At 41.6% G+C, this 19263-nt stretch overlaps 1 protein-coding gene across 2 annotated transcripts; it reads left to right on the top strand.

Annotated features, from left to right (window-relative positions):
• Window positions 1-1080: 1080 nt before the first annotated feature.
• Window positions 1081-19019, top strand: timp2a (TIMP metallopeptidase inhibitor 2a). Of its 2 annotated transcripts, XM_061755513.1 has the most exons (6): window positions 1081-1206; window positions 1306-1534; window positions 11756-11856; window positions 11931-12039; window positions 13280-13404; window positions 14651-19019. In XM_061755513.1, exons 1-6 carry the CDS (start codon window positions 1174-1176, stop codon window positions 14846-14848), a joined length of 795 nt encoding a protein of 264 aa, XP_061611497.1. In that variant the 5' UTR covers window positions 1081-1173; the 3' UTR covers window positions 14849-19019. The 2 variants fall into 2 exon arrangements, with proteins under 2 accessions (XP_061611497.1, XP_061611498.1); XM_061755514.1 differs by having other exon boundaries at window positions 1122-1534.
• Window positions 19020-19263: the final 244 nt, after the last annotated feature.

The raw sequence follows: 19263 nt of genomic DNA, 5'->3' as shown, positions 1-19263 counted from the left end.
ACAAAGCAGTAAACTACAGTTTAATATGGCATGTGGCAATGCTCAGTTATGGACTATTAATAATAATAATGTGCACTTTAACATCGATATAAAGTTTAGAACAATTAACATACTTTAAACTAGTGGTTCTCAAACTTTATACACCAAGTACCTCCTAAAAAAATAATTGGCTTCCCTCGTACTGCTATCATTACCAACTTTAAAATACAGTAGTGTAGTAAGCGTAAGTATTTATAAAACCCAACATCGAAGTTTTATTCCTAAAATGTATATTGGATACTATTGTAAGCCACTGCAACATGGAAAGTTTGAACATTACCACTGTGCTTAAAATTAGGAAAATAAAAACCTGCACTTAATGACGCAATCAAAATGTATTGCACAAAAAAGTTAAACATTTTACCTGAATAAATGTTTTAAAACAAACAGTTCTAAAACATTGAATGCAAATCTCTTGAACTTAAAAGTAAAATACAACTGAACTGTACTTTAGAAGTGTGCTGTACTGATTTGAAAAGTAAGCACAGTTTGAACAGGCAATTCAATGATTCTTTCACATACCACTCGTCCTAGAGGAATCCTGTGTACCACTAACGGCACTCATACCACACTTTGAGAACCACTGCTTTAGACATGTTGAACGGGTTGAAAAAAATCATATATATAAAAGGGTGAAACTGTTAAAAGCAGGAAAAACTCCTGCTGGCCAGATGTAAATACAACAAAGCATCATTACTACTACTACATCATTCAAGTAATATTAATTGGGCATTGCTTTACATTTGAATCTGTGTTAGCTGTTCCGTTTTAAGAGTTAATAGTAATTAGTTTTGATGTGCTGTAATTGTATTGAATGTGACTTTTTTTCCCTTATTTTTCGGCGCACCCTGGCGGCTACGGCGTCCTTAGCATTTGCCTAAATAGCCTAACGAGCCCGGACGAGCCCGCTCTGCGTGGACCCAAAAACTTTGGGAACCCCAGCGACAGGAAATGGATGGATACATAGATTCCAGTTGCATATGGCTGCATTTGACGCGATTAGGAGCATTCGGGACCTTCCCGCTTGCCGTACCCGTGAGGGGGCGTGGCCAGGGATAAATCACTATAAAATAGCCGAGCACCCGACGACAACAAGAGCCCTTGAGCGTCACTTGGAAGCCGAACGGACCTCGAATGCGAGACGAAACCCGACTTCACTTTTGTGACGTACGCCAACCGCCCGCCGTGTCGTTGACGTCTTGACTCACTCCGGTAAAAAAAAAAATAAATAAATAAAAAATAATAATAAGATATATCTATACACAGGAAAAGAACGAGATTCGCTTCACGTTGAAAATTGCACCGCCAACACTGGAAAAAATAAAAAATATAAAATTCAAAACCCCTAGCGGGTCTGCGTCAACAATGCCGCTGAGCGTGAATGGAGTCGTGTGCACGCTGGCACTGCTGCTCGTCTGGCGAGCGGAGGAGCTGGCCGAGGCGTGCAGCTGCGCCCCGGTGCACCCGCAACAGGCATTCTGCAACGCCGACGTGGGTGAGTATGCCGCTCACATACGCTTGTTGTCGTCGTCGTCGTTGTTGTTGTTGTTGTTGTTGTTGTTTGCTCCACATGCGCCACCGCTAGCAACCTCGTCATCAATCTGTTTAGGGCGCTAGTGGCGGTGTGTTGCTCAAGGCCACGACTCGGGCTGCATTCTGATTTGCACCGCAGCGCCCTTGTCCTGCAGACCCCCTTTGAGATCACCACAGACCCCTCCGCACATAAAAAAGAAAAGAAAAAAAACGGGCTTAAAAAAACAACAACAAGAAATGTAATGAAATGAGCTAGGCTGCTTAATTTAAGGTAAATGACTTGCCAGTAGAACAGGAAAATGTGACCTGGCAAGATTTCATGTAAACATAGCTAGCCTCAAAACCCCTCACCTATGTATTGAAACGTTTGTGCTTTATTTATACTAAATACACCATCAATAGAAGTATGGTAGTCTTTATTTTTTCGCTTGAGTTACTCATAACCAATAATAAAATCTCAATGGCAAATTCTAATGCAATTTTTAAGGGGGGCAAAAAATGATGAAGCAAGTGAAATGCTCTAACACAAAAACTTCCTGGTAAGAAGAAATATCATGGCAGATAAAGGAAGATTTCTATATATATATATATATATATATATTTTTTTTTTTTGACTTGATTTGAGATGCTAAACCTTTTTTAGATTTTAGCTTTTGCAGTGTAATGCCGTTCTCAACGGATGTTACTCTGGTATCTGCATTTTCCTTTTATCACCAAGTCATGACCCTCTTCTATATAGAAATTAAGAATAATAAAAAATAATGTTAAAAAATTGCCTTTAAAAACATGTACGTCAAATATTAAAACAATCCACATGCTTACATGTTCTAAGTGCCCTTTACAGTACCACATTATATTAAGAAAGTGATTGATGAACAGGAAAATTGAATGTGCAAAAAATGAATATAATTGAACTAAATATTACACCAAAAAACCAGTAATTAAATGCTTATAGATTCCTATGTGAATAGTTTAAACCCTAAATATAGCACAAAATATACATTTAAATGCAGATTCATACTCATTTTACAACATTACCATTAAAATGAAATGGCTTACAAATTATTTGATTTGGAGATAAATGTTAGAGCAAAAACATACACTTGCGGCTCTCCCTAACTTCTGCTAACAACCCAGGCTAAACGAGGCTCCTCCCTGACATACAAAGATCTTACAAGGGTGAAGATGCATTACTTCAACATACTCCCTTGACGCCAAGTACTACTTTCTTCTTAGGCCAGGCTTTGGTGCCATCTTGTGGCATCTTAGGGCATTACAGGGGGAAAAACCGCCAAAAATGATGTCCTTACTGTCATAAACCTAGGAACAAGGACGCAATGCAACTTTTATTTACTACCTGACCCACTTTTGTTTCTCAACCCACCAATTGAGAATCATGGCTCTAATGAACCTAAACTTGACCCTTTTTGGTGTTTTATATGCAAACATATATGTATGGTGAAATATAGAAGTTACTGTTTTTGGACTGGAAGGAGGATGTCGTTGCATCATTTTAGACAGAATGACGAACAAATGAAGCCTAAAGTCTACTGCGTTGCTGTCTATTGAATACATATTTATAGAGTGCAGTCAGAAAGTATTAACAGTGCTTCCTTTTTTCCCCACATTTTGTTACATTACAGCCTTCTCTTAAAATGAAATCAATCATTTTTTTCCCTCAAAATTGTACACACAGTACCTCAAAATGACAATGTAAAAATGTTTTTTTTATTCATTAAATTTTTTGGGCTAATTTATTACAAATAAAAAACTAAGAAATCACATGTAAACAAGTATTTATTTTGCTCCATACTTTGTGAATGTCAAGTCTTTTTGAATATGATTCCACAAGCTTGGCACACCTACCTGTATCTATAGCCAGTTTTTCCCCATTCTTTGTAGTGATTCAGTTGCAACATTAAATTGTATGAATACATGTGTTTCGTAGTCCTTACGGTGTTCTGTAGTGTGTTTGATTTCCTGTACTGCCACCTTTCTGCCGTGGGGCAGTGGAGCACTCTGCCCCAAGTTTCCAAGGAAACGGGGATTATCTCATGTCACTGATGGTGTAGTGGTACACTAGCCTGAATTCGGTGCAGGCAGCATTGGTTCAGTTCCCACTCAGTGCCAGTGTGATTTGGTGACGTCTGTGTGTGCCCTGTTATTGATGGGCGGCCATTGCAGGGTGTGGGCTGGCTTTCACCCAAAGCCAGCTGGGATAGACTACATCTTGCTGTGATGCTGAACTGGATAAGCGGTACAGAAGGTGGATGGATAAATTGTAGTTATTTTTTGCTGAAAATTTGGTATAAAAGTGTAAAAATGGCATACTGACTGGAATCAAAGTATTTTAAAAAGCCTTATTTTGCTGGATGACTTTTTTTGTTGTTGTTGCATTTTTTACCGCAACAGTCTGCTCATGCCATTTTGCACTCTGTATCGACAGTCTTTTTTGTTGCTGCAAGTAATTCAGACGCACACTCTGGAAGCGACACAGCGCATTTACGAGGACTTCGGGACGCCAACGGGGCTCGGCTGGGGCAACGTGGCACGGCGGAGGGAAAAGAGCGAAACAGTCTGGAAAGGGTGGGTTTCACTTAAGGGTTGGGTGGGTGGGTTCGAAGAAATCAAATCTCTGCAAACCTTCCTCTCTCCCCGGTCTCTCTTTTGACTTGATTTCCACTCCTTTTTGTGAGGAGGTGTGGTGCAAGTTTTGGAATTACAGGAATGCTTCACAACAGTTTAGGACACGCCAAAAAAACCATCAGAAATGCTCGCAAGTGCACGCATGATGCCGAGCGCTGCGGCTCCGATGACATCTGGATGACATCCAGGGTGTGTTTTCAAGCAAGGGGGAACCAATGAAAGTCCCAGTGTGTGCGAAAATTTGTGGGAGAACTTGCACCTCCTCGTTATTGTCGTCTTTTTTCATTGTTTTCTATTTACTGACTGAATGGCACATTTCACATGATGGGAACATTTTAGCAGTTGTACTCAAAGAGCCTTTGATGGGGCAGGGAGATGACATGGAAGTTTTGCGGGGATTTCAAAAGGGCTGGACAGCCCTGTAAAGGGAATTCAGAGATTTGTTTCTAAATTCATTATACATGTTTGAAGATAATTGCCCAAAACGTGCAAAGACAGAGACTTATGTCACACTCAATTGTGGAGATATAGTGTTAAACAGTTTTTCATCTTTTCAGTTTTCCTATTTTTCTGGGCCGTGGCTAAAACAGCGCCGCCTGGCGAACTTTGGAGTCTCCCACAATTTAAGGACTTTAGCGCCTTGTTTTGCATTAGCGTTTATCCGGTGCAATTGTAATAGTGCCGTTAGCTAGCTAGTTATCCTTACACCCCAAAACACAGCTTTCCTTCGGATAGTCCAGTGGTAAGACTTATTTGTTGGTCTTTTTTTTTTTTTTTTTTTTTTTCCCCCCTCTAATGTTCTGTATTAATAGCAGATGCTTTAATGTTGACCAAAAAAAATGTGAAGCTCATGAAAATCAGTTGAGAAATGAGAGCTCATATTTATTTTCAATGTCCATGCGTTGCCTTTGATTGGAACGTTGGAAGAATGAAGAAGAAGAATCACCTTTTATTGTCATGAACATGCATGCATGCGCATGAAATTTGTTCTCTTCATTTAAACCATCACAGTGAACACATACACATGTTAACGGAACACACTGGAGCAGGGAGCAGCTGAAGCTGCCCGGAGAGCATTTTCGGTATCAGTGTCTTGCTCAAGGACACCGCAGCCGTGAGTCCGGGGGATGTTGGCGGATGGTCCAGTCGGGGTCTTGAACCTAGGTCCCCCACGGTGGCAGGCTTAACCATTTGGTCACGGCTGCCCGTGGGCTCACCAACGTGGGTGCTACACAGGCAAGTCTCTTAGCAAGGCTGCTACAACACGCTGGCGTTTCCAGTCTTCGTTTCTGTATGATCGTTAGCACTCTGAAATCACTCTGCCGACCCCTCTCGCCGCAAAGGCAAACGCCCACCTTGAGCATCTCTACGGGACGCGGTGTTCTGTCGTCCCGCCTTCGCAGCGCATACACAATGAATGGGTTCGTGGACGGGCGTGGTGCGCCCTGCTAAATGCAGTGTATGCAATAACATGTATTTATATGTTAGCTTAAAAAGATGCGAGTATCCATGTTTCCAGGTAGTAGTAGGAGAGGTATTCGATTGACAGTTAACCAATGTGTGGTTTCAGCGCATTCAGTGGACACGCCCACAGCATTCGGGAGAGGAAGCAAAGGCTTGACATTTAAAAAAAAATCTTTTTTAAAATTTCTTCCCCTCCTCCCATGATTTAGTTTGGCTATGTATTTATTTTAGATCATTCAATATGGGCAGGGCTGCGAGAATAATTTCGCTTACTGTATGTTGTCTGTTTCGTAGCAGAAATGAGTTTGTAGGTGCTTCTTTGAAAAAGAAAATGGTCGCCAGAGGGGTCGGAAACGTCAGTAAATGATAACGAACCAAATTGCTCAGTTGGTAACACTGTGCTTTTGTAAACAAACTCCTCTCTGCTTGCAGCCATCTTGTTAGTGTAAGCAGGGCACGTCAGCGGGCATGTGGTGTGAACAATGGGAGCTGTAAAAAATATATTTAAACAAAATCGTCCTGACGATTAAACTTTTTTTCAAAATTTATCTGGTCCCTTGCCTTGAGAAACAGGATGTCTCTCACCAGTGTGTGTTTGTTGAGCCGGTGTGTTTTTTAGGCCTTTCGTGAGTCAATAGACCTTTACAGGAAGTCTAAAATGTGGTTTGGGGTTTGCGCATGACACAGCAAAACAGTCGTAGAAAAGATTTTTGTTTTCAAGCCGCATGTCTCTGTGTGATTCCTGCAAACGACATTGTCAAAATGATGCGGTCTGACAATGGGTATTTGTGTAGTGCAAATGTCTTCCATACTGTAAATAACTGGCATGGATGGCCAGCTGTTTTCATGCTCATCGATGCTGCACGTAGGGCCGCAAGCCGCGGCAGTCATGCAGCGTCATGCTCCCGCCTCAAACGTCGGCGAAAATAGTATTTGACCCAGCTAGTTAGTGCGGCAATGCTTCTCTTGTGCTTATGTGGCTGCTTGTTGCTAGGCAGAATTTGTGGGATGCAATCATTTGTGGCCCCATGCCCAATTTGATTTATATTGTATTTGTAACAAGTATATTTGGACTTCACAGAGTAGGAAAGGAAAAGGGACAGGTGAAAGGAACAGGAAGGCCAACTACAGCGAGTGCACGAGTAATACATAATTGGCCCCACAGAAATGTGACAACGAACTCAAGTCAAAAAATTGCCAGCTTGTTGTAATGGAATTATAGGTTAGGTGTTTAAGAAGTTGATCGCAAGAGGGAAGAAGCTGTTGGAATGTCTACTAGTTCTAGTTTGCATTGATCGGTAGCGCCTACCTGAGGGAAGGAGCTGGAAGAGCTGGTGACCTCCGAGAGGATTTTGCACGCCCTTGTCTTAGTTCTGGCAGCGTGCAAGTCCTCAAGGGTGGGTAGGGGGGTACCGACAATCCTTTCAGCAGTTTTGATTGTCCGTTGCAGTTGTAGCAGCACCAAACCAGACTGTGATGGAAGAACACAGGACTGATTCGACTACCGCTGTGTAGAACTGTCTCAGCAGCTCCGGTGGCAGGCCGTGCTTTCTCAGAAGCCGCAGGAAGTACATCCTCTGCTGGGCCTTTTTTGAGGACTGAGTTGATGTTAGTCTCCCACTTCAGGTCCTGAGAGACTGTAATTCCCAGGAACTTGAAGGTCTCGACGGTTGACACAAGGCAGCTGGACAACGTGAGGGGCAGCTGTGGCGAAGGATGCCTCCTGAAGTCCACGATCATCTCTACAGTCTTGAGCGTGTTCAGCTCCATGTTGTGTCGGCCGCACCACAGCTCCAGCTGCTCCACTTCCTCTCGATAAGCAGACTCGTAACAGTCCTTGATGAGGCCGATGACACTGGCGTCATCTGCAAACTTCAGGAGTTTGACAGTCGGGTTCGCTGAGGTGCAGTCGTTCGTGTAGAGAGAGAAGAGCAGCGGAGAGAGGACACAACCTTGGATCGCCCCAGTGCTGATGCTGCGTGTGGATGAGGTGGCCTCCCCCAGCCCGACCTGCTGTGTCCTGCCCGTCAGAAAGCTGTAAATCCACTGGCAGATGGCAGGTGAGACGCTGAGCTGGAGAAGCTTGGATGAAACGAGTTCAAGGATGATGGTGTTGAACGCTGAGCTGAAGTCCACGAACAGGATCCTCGCGTAGGTCCCTGCACTGTCGAGGTGTTCTAGGATGAAGTGCAGTCCCATGTTGACTGCATCATCCGCAGATCTGTTCCCTTGGTAGGCAAACTGCAGGGGGTCCAGCAGGGGACCTGTGACGCTCTTGAGGTGGTCCAGCAGGAGACGTTCAAAGGACTTCATGACCACAGATGTCAAAGCGACAGGCCTGTAGTCATTCAGACCCGAGATTGCAGGTTTCTTGGGGACTGGAATGATGGTGGAGCGTTTGAAACAGGATGGAACTTCGCACATTTCCAGAGATCTGTTGAAGATCTGGGTGAAGACTGGAGCGAGCTGGTCCGCGCAGACTTTGAGGCAGGATGGGGACACGTGGTCCGGGCCTGCCGCTTTGTTAATCTTTTGTTGTTTGAAGATGCGTCTCACATCCTGTTCATGGATGGTTAACGCAGAGGTCAGAGGTGTGATTGTGGTCGCGGGTGCGGCCGGGTGGGTGTGTGGTGTGAAAGTGTCCTTTTCAAATCTGCAGTAGAAGGTATTCAAGTCGTTGGCTAGTGTGCTATTGTTCTCAGCTTGGGGGGATCGTCGGTTGTAATTAGTCAGCGATTGGAATGCATGCCAGACTGATTTAGAGTCGTTTGCGCTAAACTTATTTTCCAACTTTGCTGTGTAGATCCTCTTTGCAATGTTAATTTCTTTAGTCAGCTGGTTTCTAGCTCGATTATACAGGGCCCTGTCCCCGCTCTGATATGCGTCCTCCTTAGCTTGGCGAAGCTGCTTAAGTTTAGCAGTGAACCACGGCTTATTGTTGTTGAATGTGTATAAGGACAAGGAAACACACATACTTATACAGTTTAATGTCGGAACTGAATTGCTCCTGTTTATTATGTATAAATACAGTCCCCAGGGGTGCCAATATTTCAAGCCATGCCTGAATTGTCTATTTTATATTTACATGTATATGTCTAAAAAAAAAAAAATCCTTCTCTCATTATTCTGGAATTTAACCAATCGAAATAATTTTGGCAATCCTAATTGACCTAAAACAAGAAAGGTTTAGTCTGATTTCATGTCAGTCAGTCTGGGAAAAAAATGGTCTTTTTATATAGTCCGTCTGTATCTCGTGTATAGACGACAACACGGTAGACCAGAGGCTTCATTTGTTTGTAGTGCTGTCTACAATGATGCAACATCCCCCTTCAAATCCACAAAGAGGAACTTTTAGATTTCACCATTTAACTTTTTGGCGAGCTGAAGAAGCAAAGGAGGAAGTCTAAACTGGGAAGAGGGAGGTGGGGGATCATTTCAAAATTAAAGATTTGTTCACATGCTGCTGCTGCACATTAAACGTTGCAGACGGCCAACAAAGCTGACATGACGGAAATTACAGCTGACGTTTTCGCTTTAGCGTGGCCTGATGTAATTGGCTCAACATGTGGCGGCGGATGGAAAAGGAAGAGGGTCGTCATGGTGGTGGTGGTGGTGGGCCGAATGGAGGAGGGGGGTCGCGGTGGGCTGGAGGTGGGGGGATTGTGCATGGAAAAGTTGTCCAGAATCAAGCCCGTCTGAGTCATTCTGCTCCATCCCGAGTGCGCTAACGAGAGAAATGTGGGTCACTCGGTGGTTTGCTGTTGGATTGGCGGCCCGGCGCTGATCACGTGACCTTGTCTTGACTTCACTGTGAAAGCGCGAGCAAGTAGACCAGGGCTGTCCGAAATTCGGCCACACCGGAGTGGGAATTTTGTACGCAACTCGTTATGCGTACAAAATCTATCAGTTCAGCAATGCCTGTGAACTTTTGGAACATTAGAAATCGTAAATCTTCTACGGTTCATGTTGTCCTTTTATACAGTTCGCATTGTTCTCTACGAAGTTTGCTTTCTTGTTCCACGTCTCGTCCTCATCTTCTTCTGTGGGTAGTGAAGTCTTTTACACGTCCCATCATCTTTTCCTTCGGCGGTTCTTGTCCTGTTCAACAACGTTCTCGTCGTCTTCTTTGGTTCACATTGGCTTCATCTTCTACGGGTTGCATAGTCTTTGATATCGGTTCTTCTATGGTTCGCGTTGTCCTCTTGTGCAGTTTGTCATCTACACGTCTCCTACGTCTATGGTTTTCGTAATCTTAGTCTTCTGCGTCCCATCGGTTTATGTTTGTCATCGTCTTCTACTTTTGCTTCTTCTACAGTTTGCATCTTTTTCGTCTTCTACGGTGCATTTTCTCTGGTTTGCATCGTCCTATTCCTCCACAGTCTGTGTCTTCTGTGTCGTCTTCAGCGGTTTGCGCAGTCCTCTTCTCCAGTTCACATCTGCTACAGATGGCGCATCTTCTACAGTTTGCTTCATCCTCTTCTACTAGAGTTGGCGCCTTCTTTTATGGTTCACACTTTGGTTTTCTACACTTGCGTTCGCGTCTTAAGGTTCGTTGTCTTCTGCAGTTTAGTTCGTCCACCTATGGCTTCTATGGTTAGCATGTTGTCCGGTTCGCAGCGTCTTCTCCAGTTGTCGTCATCCTCTTAAGTTTATGTGTTCTGCAGATAGTTTTGTCCTCTTCTATGGTTTGTATTGTTCTCTTTTATGTTTTGTGTCTTCTACGGTTCGCGGTGGCAACCGTAGTCTATAGATCGCATTGTCCTCGTCCATTATTTTCTTCTATGGTGTGCGTCGTCTTCTATGATGAGCGTCTTCTATTGTCACTATTGAACTACTTTGCAGGGGGCGCTACTGAGTGGGTTTTGGGTGCTCGTGTTCGGGTGCTTTTGGCCTAAACCTTACACTTTGAGCACTGGTCTTCTACATTTGCTCACCGCCGTGTCGTATACATGGCAGACAGCGCCTTTAACAGCAACTTCCTGTCAGCTTTGCACCCCCGTCGCCAATCCTGTGCTCGTTAGATTGCTACTCAGAATGAGGTCAGGAAGCGAGAGCGGGGTGAGGGAAAAAAAAAAAACAGGAATGCAGGCCAGAGCGCCAGCCAGGTACAATCACACTCGCGCGTGTGCATGCTGAATATTTGCCGAGTGGCTCTAAAAATGCTGAGGTTTGCACATAGTTCCAAGTGCATAAAGATGAGCATTATTCAATCCTGTATGAAACGCTTAAAAGCGGCCAGCACGCTAAAATTGAAAGAGAAAAATTAAAGCAGTTCACGATGCTGATGACCATTAGTAAGACAAATTTGTTGTGTAAAAAAAAAAAAAAAAAAATGCATCAGTGGACATAATGTGAGGGGTTGTTGAATGAATGCACCTGATTTTTTAATTTTTTTTAATGTACTGTAGTACAGAGTAGTTATTTAGTCAGTGCTTTTAGGTGTATAAATGGGTATCATAGTCCTTACTCCGTTTTTCTTTGCCTGCCTGTTCCAGTCGTCTCTCCCTGTCCTTTCTTTCCTTTGGGGGGTAGCGGAGCCCCTGCCCCAAGGACACCACATAGGGAGTGTGTGACATTAAAGTGTAAATAAACTTGGTAAGCGTGCCTTAGTTTGTGTGCGTGTGTCTTAGTGTGTATCTTTGTGTGTGTGTGTGTGTGCTTTATCCACTTTTGATTGTTTTTCCTTGACTCTCTTGCTCACATTTTCCATTGAGAATTTAATGTCGTAAGCATAGCTGAAGCTGGGCGTCGCCAAACACACACACGCAGACTGTGCTTGTCTCAGCTTTCAGGTTCTTTAAATAGAGTAGAAAAAAGCCTTTTTTAGTCATCGTATAGCATCTCCAGTTCAGCTCGTCTTGTATGGAAGCAGGAAGCATCAGTCTAAATGCAGCCTTAAAAAGCCTAAAGCATGGTTTGCGTCGACTTTTAAAGGAGGCTGAAGCTCATTTTGTCCACTTTTGCCGTTGCACTGGCACGGCAAAGTCACAATTCCACATACTAGCGGTTTTTCGCTGGTTGATTTAAAAACTCACTAAACACCGTTTAAAAAAATATATGTTTCCTTTAACAGTGATCCGAGCGAAGGTGGTGGGCGAGCGAGAGGTGGACTCTGGCAATGACATCTACGGGAATCCCATCAAGAGGATTCAGTACGATGTTAAGCAAATCAAGGTAATCGCAAATCAATCGACATGTTTAGTGCGTTCTCAAAGGCTTCAAGTTCAAACTTTGTTTTTTCACCGCAGATGTTCAAGGGACCCAGTCAGGACATCGACACCATCTTCACCGCGCCCGTGTCGGCAGTGTGCGGTGTCACCCTGGACACGAGTGGCAAGAAGGAGTACTTGCTCTCCGGTGTGTACTTTTCAACTGTAGCGTAAATCGTACAATTTAGCCATCAAACAATAATCACTACATCATTACGTATGTCAGCGTTGGGTTGTTTTTGTGCAAGAAGCCCACTTTTGAATTTTGAGTTTAATTTAATAATAACTGAAATACGAGCGCTGTATGGTGGCAGTGAGCTCAATTCAACTCGCTTCACAATAAGCAGCAGTTTGGCAAATATTGAACAATTCATCAACAAGAGACTTCAAGCCATTTGATGCCACTCCCAGTTGAAGTTTACTGTCACACTAAACATTAAGAGAATTGCACTTAGTGTATTTTTAAAATGGAGTCACTTTGTGGTCGTAAAAGAGGAAGTCTGTTGTTCTTTGTTGTGTCTGCATGACTGTACAGTATTATGCTGCCTCCCGGTGGCGTAGGAGGGTACAGCACAAAATTGGATCGCAGCATGAAATCGTGATGGATTGTTTAATTCTTTGCCATTTATTTAATTATGTTATTACTGTATGTTTTTATAAAGTTCAATATCATATTGCTATTTTTCCTTATTAAAAAAATATAGACACATTTTACCATTTTTTTAGAATGTATTTATTTATTTATTTTATGGTGGACAGAAACTGCAAACTGCTAGCAGTCAATCCTCCCAAAAATGAAATATTCTCAAATCAACAAAATGCATACAAAAACAAAATACACTTACAACGGAAATCTTTTACTTTTAGTAAATGAAGGCCGCAGACAAGTGTAACCAAACAGTCAGAATTATAATGCTATAAAAACATCAATGGCATTTGTCATTGCTTTGGCTCCATGTAGTTCTTTTCTGTGCCGTTTCAAATGCTTATTGCAGGCTGTGAATTCCGCTCAACAGAGGCTGAGCTGCATTGTTTGTTTACTAAGTAGCCGTGTGGCTATAGCATGAGGCGGTTACGCTTCCTGTCCTTTACCGAATGTACTCCGTGGAAATTCTTTACTCCTCTGTACCCTACCAGAATGTTCCCTCCTGAGAAATTAGAATACATATACTGTTCCAGCCCTAATATTGATATTTGGTGCTGCATGACTCATCCTCCCTGCAGCTGCAAGGAGTTTTGTCTGTTAAATGTGAGGATGCAGCACGCTCTGCAGACAAGAATACTGCAACCTCAGCAGATGTTTCAAAAGCAAAAAAAAAAAAAAATTATAAAAAAAAAAAAAAAAATTCATGATCTGTGTCCTTTCATGATCTGTGTCCTTTTCGCAGGCAAGTCCGATGCCGGTGGGCAAATGCACGTGACGCTGTGTGATTACATTATGCCGTGGGACTTGTTGAGCAACACCCAGAAGAAGAGTCTCACCCAACGCTACCAGATGGGCTGCGAGTGCAAGGTAAGAGCTGGGCGTGAAAAAACATTGACACTATGTAGAGCATTTTAAATTTTAGATTTTAGTCAAAAATTTGTCAAATGTTTACTTGTATCAGAAAATGTCAGTATAAATTATCGCCATGTGAATGTCAAATATTGAGAGATTAATTGTTTTCCAGCCTAACATGTCAATATACAATTTTTGATAGTGTCCAAAAATATATAATAAAAGAATTATTACAATATACTTCAATATATTGTAGAAATAAATATCATTTTAATTAAATAACTACAATTAATAAAAACATATACATTTTAAAATGGTTAAAACATTTTAAATTATTCCAGTGAATCATTTTTCAACAAGAAATTATTTATAAAATTATAATGTATAGAGTGAAAATGAATTACAATAAATAATAGTAGTTGAATATAATTACAATAAATAAAAAAAATAATTATACTACATTAGAATGATTAAACATTTTCTTAGTTATAGTAAATATTCAAATTACATATTTTTACATAAATTCAAATATGAATATACAAATTATAATAAGTATGAGAAATGGAAATATACATGCAGTATATAATATAAAACAATTGTAATAAATAAAAAGAATTACAAATATTTGCTTGTTAAATAAATAACCACATATAAGTAAGTGAAATAAATTATTCTAAATATATACATTTAACTAGATGTACAGTGATAGTGAAATGCATTGTAAGACATTTTAAAAACATATTTACAGATGTATAAATAAATATAAGGCACGGTGGGCGACTGGTTAACACATCTGCCTCATAGTTCTGAGGACCCGGATTCAAATCCGACCTCGCCTGTGTGGAGTTTGCATGTTCTCCCCGTGCCTGTGTGGGTTTTCTCCGGGTCCTCCGGTTTCCTCCCACATCCCAAAAACATACAAGTTTGGTTAATTGAAAACTTTCCGGAAAAAAACCACGCAGGAATGGGGAGAACACGCAACCTCCACACAGGCAAGGCCAGATTGAAACCCGGGTCCTCAGAACTGCGAGGCAGACGTGCTAACCAGTCGTCCACCCTACCGCCTAAATAAATACATGAATGAATAAATAAAGCAGTTCAAAGCAAAGTAAGTCAGTCAAAAATGAAAATATAAATAATATACATTATTGAAATGCTGTGGAATTTTTGGAATTTTAACTAAAAATGGCCAAGATTCTGTTTTGTAAGACTCTTTCATGCATCCTATGAAAAATGTCCATTTGTGGGGGTTGGTCTGTAGATCGTCCGCTGCCCCTCGCTGCCCTGCGAGATCTCTGCCCCTGAGGAGTGCCTGTGGACGGATCTGATGATCGAGAAGCAAGTGTACGGTCGCCAGGCCAACCACTATGCCTGCGTCAAGCGCGCCGACGGATCCTGCTCCTGGTACCGCGGTGTGGCCCCGCCCAAGAAGGAGTTCCTGGACGCGGAGGATCCCTAGGGTAGGGCCCCTCCGCTTGGGCCTGAAAATTTCAGTTCACACATCATGGGGAAAAAAAACAACATCAGGCCATTTTGATTTAGAGGGGGGAAAAAAGAATCTGTAGCCTCTCTGTGTCTATTTTAAACCAAATGAGGGTTCTTTGTTGTCATTGCGGTTGAGGCATGAGACTGGTCTAGTGATGATCTAGTTTCCTCCTGAGGCTGGCGTCAGGAGGACACAACTTCGTTTTGTGTGTGTGTGTATGTGTAGCGACAGAGCACTTCCTCTAAAGCTCTTTGCGTACAAGTCCAAACCAATCGATCCCGGAGCTGCGCACGATGATCCACTTCAATGACCTCATTGTCTGTTTTATCCAAAGCCAAAATTCCAAGTTGCCTTTTTATTTGTTTTATTTTGTTCATCTTTGTGTGTCCTTTTTGACGCATGCCCACATCGGGGTCTTCTCATTTCAAAACAACACGATCCAGCATTTTCCTGTGGTGACAAATAGCTCACTGGACCAGTCTATGGTGTGTGTGAATGCACACGACCAGAAAGATACACATTTCCTTGCTCCCATTTTCCATGAAGCATAGTGAACCGTCTTCAAACAAGAGGCTTATTTTGCACAAATGTGTTCAAATGTGCGTCGTCTTGAGCACAATAGTACTATGATACCGCTGATCTGCATTTTGCGAAAGGTCACATGACCAAAGCGGAAAACACTTTAGCTGACTTTTTAACTTAGTGACTTTCTTTTTTTTAGTGTATGCTATACTAACAAGCATGACCATAGTTTGTTGACATGATTATTTGAAGGAGAACTTTTCTTTATGAATGGTGTCTTCGGACAAAAGTTAAATACTCGTATATCATTTATTTATACTACAGGAAGTCCTCGAGTTACGACGTACTCGACCGACGACGTTTCGACTTTACGACGCCCGTGCCTCGGCCGCCATTTTGTCCCAGCACCATAGTCTTTCTGCTTAGCTAGTACATAGTGCTTGTCTGTGCTTGTGCGCCGGGAGTATCTGTGCCTTTTTTCACACTCTCAGCAGTAATGGTAAGTACAGCATCTTATTTTTTTATTTGAATGTATTTTAGTTTCTTTATACAAAGTGTTAACCTTTCCTGCTACGGTGGTCGGGAGACGCAGGGGTTAACTCCCTTCTCTCGTTGCACAGCTGAGCTGGGTGGCGGCAACAATAAACCCCTCGAAGCACCGATTTGCTGCTTTAATGGCTTTATTAGCTCGGCGCGCACTCCTTCCTCCTTCGCAGTCCCGTCTCACTCACACATGGACGCACACGGCCACACACACTGAGCTTGCTGTCACAATCACGTGGCACAATACCCGTAACAGAAGTATTTCGCCGGAAATTTCGACTTTAACGGTGAAATTCGTGTTACGTCGCCAGCGTAGGAACGGAACTCGTTCGTAAATCGAGGACTTCCTGTATTATGATATATGTAAACACGAAATAAGCCTAAGCATCGAATATTGTCATTTTTTTGGTGCGTCTGTGGTGAGATCTAGTGTTAAAAAAAGACGTAGATGTTTAAAGTTCCTACGCTTGCTTTGTCACGGGTCCCCTTTGCCGTTCTCCCAAACTCGGAGGAAGTCCTTCGACCTGTGCTGGCGAATGAGGAAGTAGGTTGTGTATGTACGGGATTAGCAACCCAACCATGAAAATTGCTGGTCATGCTAGATATTGACAGGTTCTGGTACCTAGTACAGGGGACATTGTGGAAAAGTGACTTTTTAATCGTGTATATACAAATGTTTGGAAAAATACAGCTGAAACATTTGAATTTCTGAATGGAGTCAGTGAACCAATACAACTAGCCATCGCTAGTTTGAGTCAGGGTTAGCGAAGGTGTGAACTCATATAAATTTCAGTCTACTGAATAGTCAGTTTATCGATGAACCTGAGTCGGATTTCTTGGTTCAAGTCACTTAAGTCAGTGATACAACTAAGTCGGCAAAACGGACTTGAGTCCACGAACTTGAGTCAGTGAACCGATACGAGTCATCCAAGTCCACTGAAGCAAGTCAATACAACTTTTATCATCTGAGTCTGCGTAGTTTCCGCTGATTCGACTAACTCGAGTTAGTGAATTGATACAACTGAGTCATTTTAGCCCAACAACCCAAAGAAATCATGCGATAGAACAGTTGTTGGAGTCTGCTGACTTGAGTTGGTGATCTCAGATGACTATGTTCACTCGGTTCACAAATCGTGATTTAACAGAGTCATCAGAGTTGCTGAATCGAGTCAATGAACCGATACGAGACAATTGAGTCCCTAACTCGAATCACTTTACAGATACAACCGAATCATCTGAGTCAGCGCTATTTCCGCTTCGTCCGCTAACTGGAATCAGTGAACGGACAGGATGAGTCAACTGAGTCTCCTAACTCGAGTCAGTTTACTAATGGAACCGAATCCTCTTTTTTTTTTGTGAGTCCACATTTGTGAGTTTCTTAAGCCTCTTGTTTAGTCTCGTGTACTGAAATTTATGTGAAATGGGAGCAATAATTAAAAGTGTTATATTTTTAGGAGGCACCCTGCAGCTGTACAGCACCTATGCATACGCCTATTTATCCTTACTTGACCATTAGTATTATTTTTTATGAACTATTTACTGCGTTAGTTGACTAGATTTGCACATTTTTCGAGGAACCATTCCCGTACAGAAAGGCCTGAACACTGATGATGTTACAATGATTAGTATTAATATTATTGTTATGTTTATGGCACGCCCCCCAAGCAGTTTTCACCTCTTTTGAATGGTGATTGCAGTAGTCCATAAAAGCAAGCAGTTTTGTCGCATGGAATGGCATAGAATGATGAAAAGAGTGATATATATTTTTCTTAAAGATTACTCTGCTACTTTTAGTGTCTATTACTGATTATGCCTGCATTTTCACGGTTTGCCAATGTATGGGGGGGTCCGTTGTGGCCCTGTCCTCCTTTTCCGTGTCTTTTCTCCTACCAAGTTACTCGCCAAAGCTTCCGCACCGCCTTTTAGAACACACGTAATACGGCGCTGCTTTATATGCAAAGAAAACCATTCAAAAAAAAAAAACAAAAAAAAAACATAATGGCATGCAGGCACTTTCCACTTTAATAGGTACCGTGTCCGATAAAACCAACAAAATCAACTTACGTAAAAACACCTATCAAAGACATTGTAAATATATTTCAACACCCCAATTTTTTTAATTTTATTATTATTATTAAAAAATGTTTAGCAGAAATATACAGTGGCTAAACCTCGAGGGGCGCCCTGCTTTATCGTTATAATTTATACATTGGATGTAAAAAGTCTAAACCTGTTTGAATGCCCTTTTTTTTTTTTTTTTTTGTGATCTATAAAAATGAGATCAAAATAAATAATTTAAAAACTTTACAACATAAATGTGACGTATTTCCTATAGAGATCAATTGATTGTTTAAAAAAAAATCTTTTTAGGAGGGGAATTAAAAATATACTCTGATAATGTGGTTGCACAAGTGTCCACACCCTCTTATAACTGGGGATGGGGCTGGGTCCAAACCAACCAATCACATTCAATGTCACGTTAAATGCGAGTCAGAACACACCTGCCACTGTTTAAAGTTCTTCTGAACTACAAATAAAGTTCAGTTGTTCTAGTTTTCTTCTCTTAACTTTTTTTTGCTTTCCTGAAGGTTTTGTGGTAACACTGACTGGAATTTGGAATTATTATTCATAATTCCCCACATATCCACTGTAGAGCTATATATAAAATAAAGCATCCAAAAAGGTAATACTTTGTTGGTTTTTTTCAAGGTGTACCTGATAAATTGGGAAGTGGTTGTTTGTATACAGTATATATATAAAAAGGAGTATTAGAGGCATAATTTAAACTTAATTTTTCTTTTTGTGTTATCTCTTTTTGTTTTTGTGTGTTTTGGGATGTTTTCCCATTAATTTTCTAAAACAATGTGTTTAGCCGTCGAGGTGAGAGGGTCCTCTTGCGCTGGAGCACCGTGAGAGTAAAGAGAGAATATTCATTCCATTTGTTTTCTTTTTTTTTTTTTCTTGTGTGAATAATAATATTAGACCACCGTGCATGTGTTTGATGCTTTGTGTACGTCCGGGGGGAAAAAAGGACAGAAATATACCGCATTATCAAATAAAAAAAACGTCTTTGACAGGATGAATGTCTTTTCGCCTCTTCTTGACCTGTCTTTCTTTAAAACGTTCAAATCTCAATTAAATTTTATTTGTATAGCGCCAAATCACAACAGAAATTGCATCAGGGCACACATGGAGCTGGGCTAAAACTACCCTCCTCACTTATTAAAAGACCAACTGACACCCAATAGATAGAACACAAATAAAACAAATGTAAAGAGTATCAAAACACATTGAAAAGAATGTTTTTAGTGTTATAAAAGCAA

The sequence above is a fragment of the Phyllopteryx taeniolatus genome, chromosome 19, assembly GCF_024500385.1.
Source record: "Phyllopteryx taeniolatus isolate TA_2022b chromosome 19, UOR_Ptae_1.2, whole genome shotgun sequence".
Classification (NCBI taxonomy): Eukaryota; Metazoa; Chordata; class Actinopteri; order Syngnathiformes; family Syngnathidae; genus Phyllopteryx; species Phyllopteryx taeniolatus.
This window is presented reverse-complemented; position numbering and strand designations above follow the sequence as displayed.

What these genes read in the sequence shown, in the direction of transcription:
- timp2a (XM_061755513.1), top strand. Translation starts at nt 1,174, where the DNA reads ATGCGAGACGAAACCCGACTTCACTTTTGTGAC. An exon ending in CCCGACTTCACTTTTGTGAC is followed by an intron (nt 1,207 to 1,305) that starts GTACGCCAACCG and finishes ATCTATACACAG; the next exon opens with GAAAAGAACGAGATTCGCTT. An exon ending in AGATGGGCTGCGAGTGCAAG is followed by an intron (nt 13,405 to 14,650) that starts GTAAGAGCTGGG and finishes GTTGGTCTGTAG; the next exon opens with ATCGTCCGCTGCCCCTCGCT.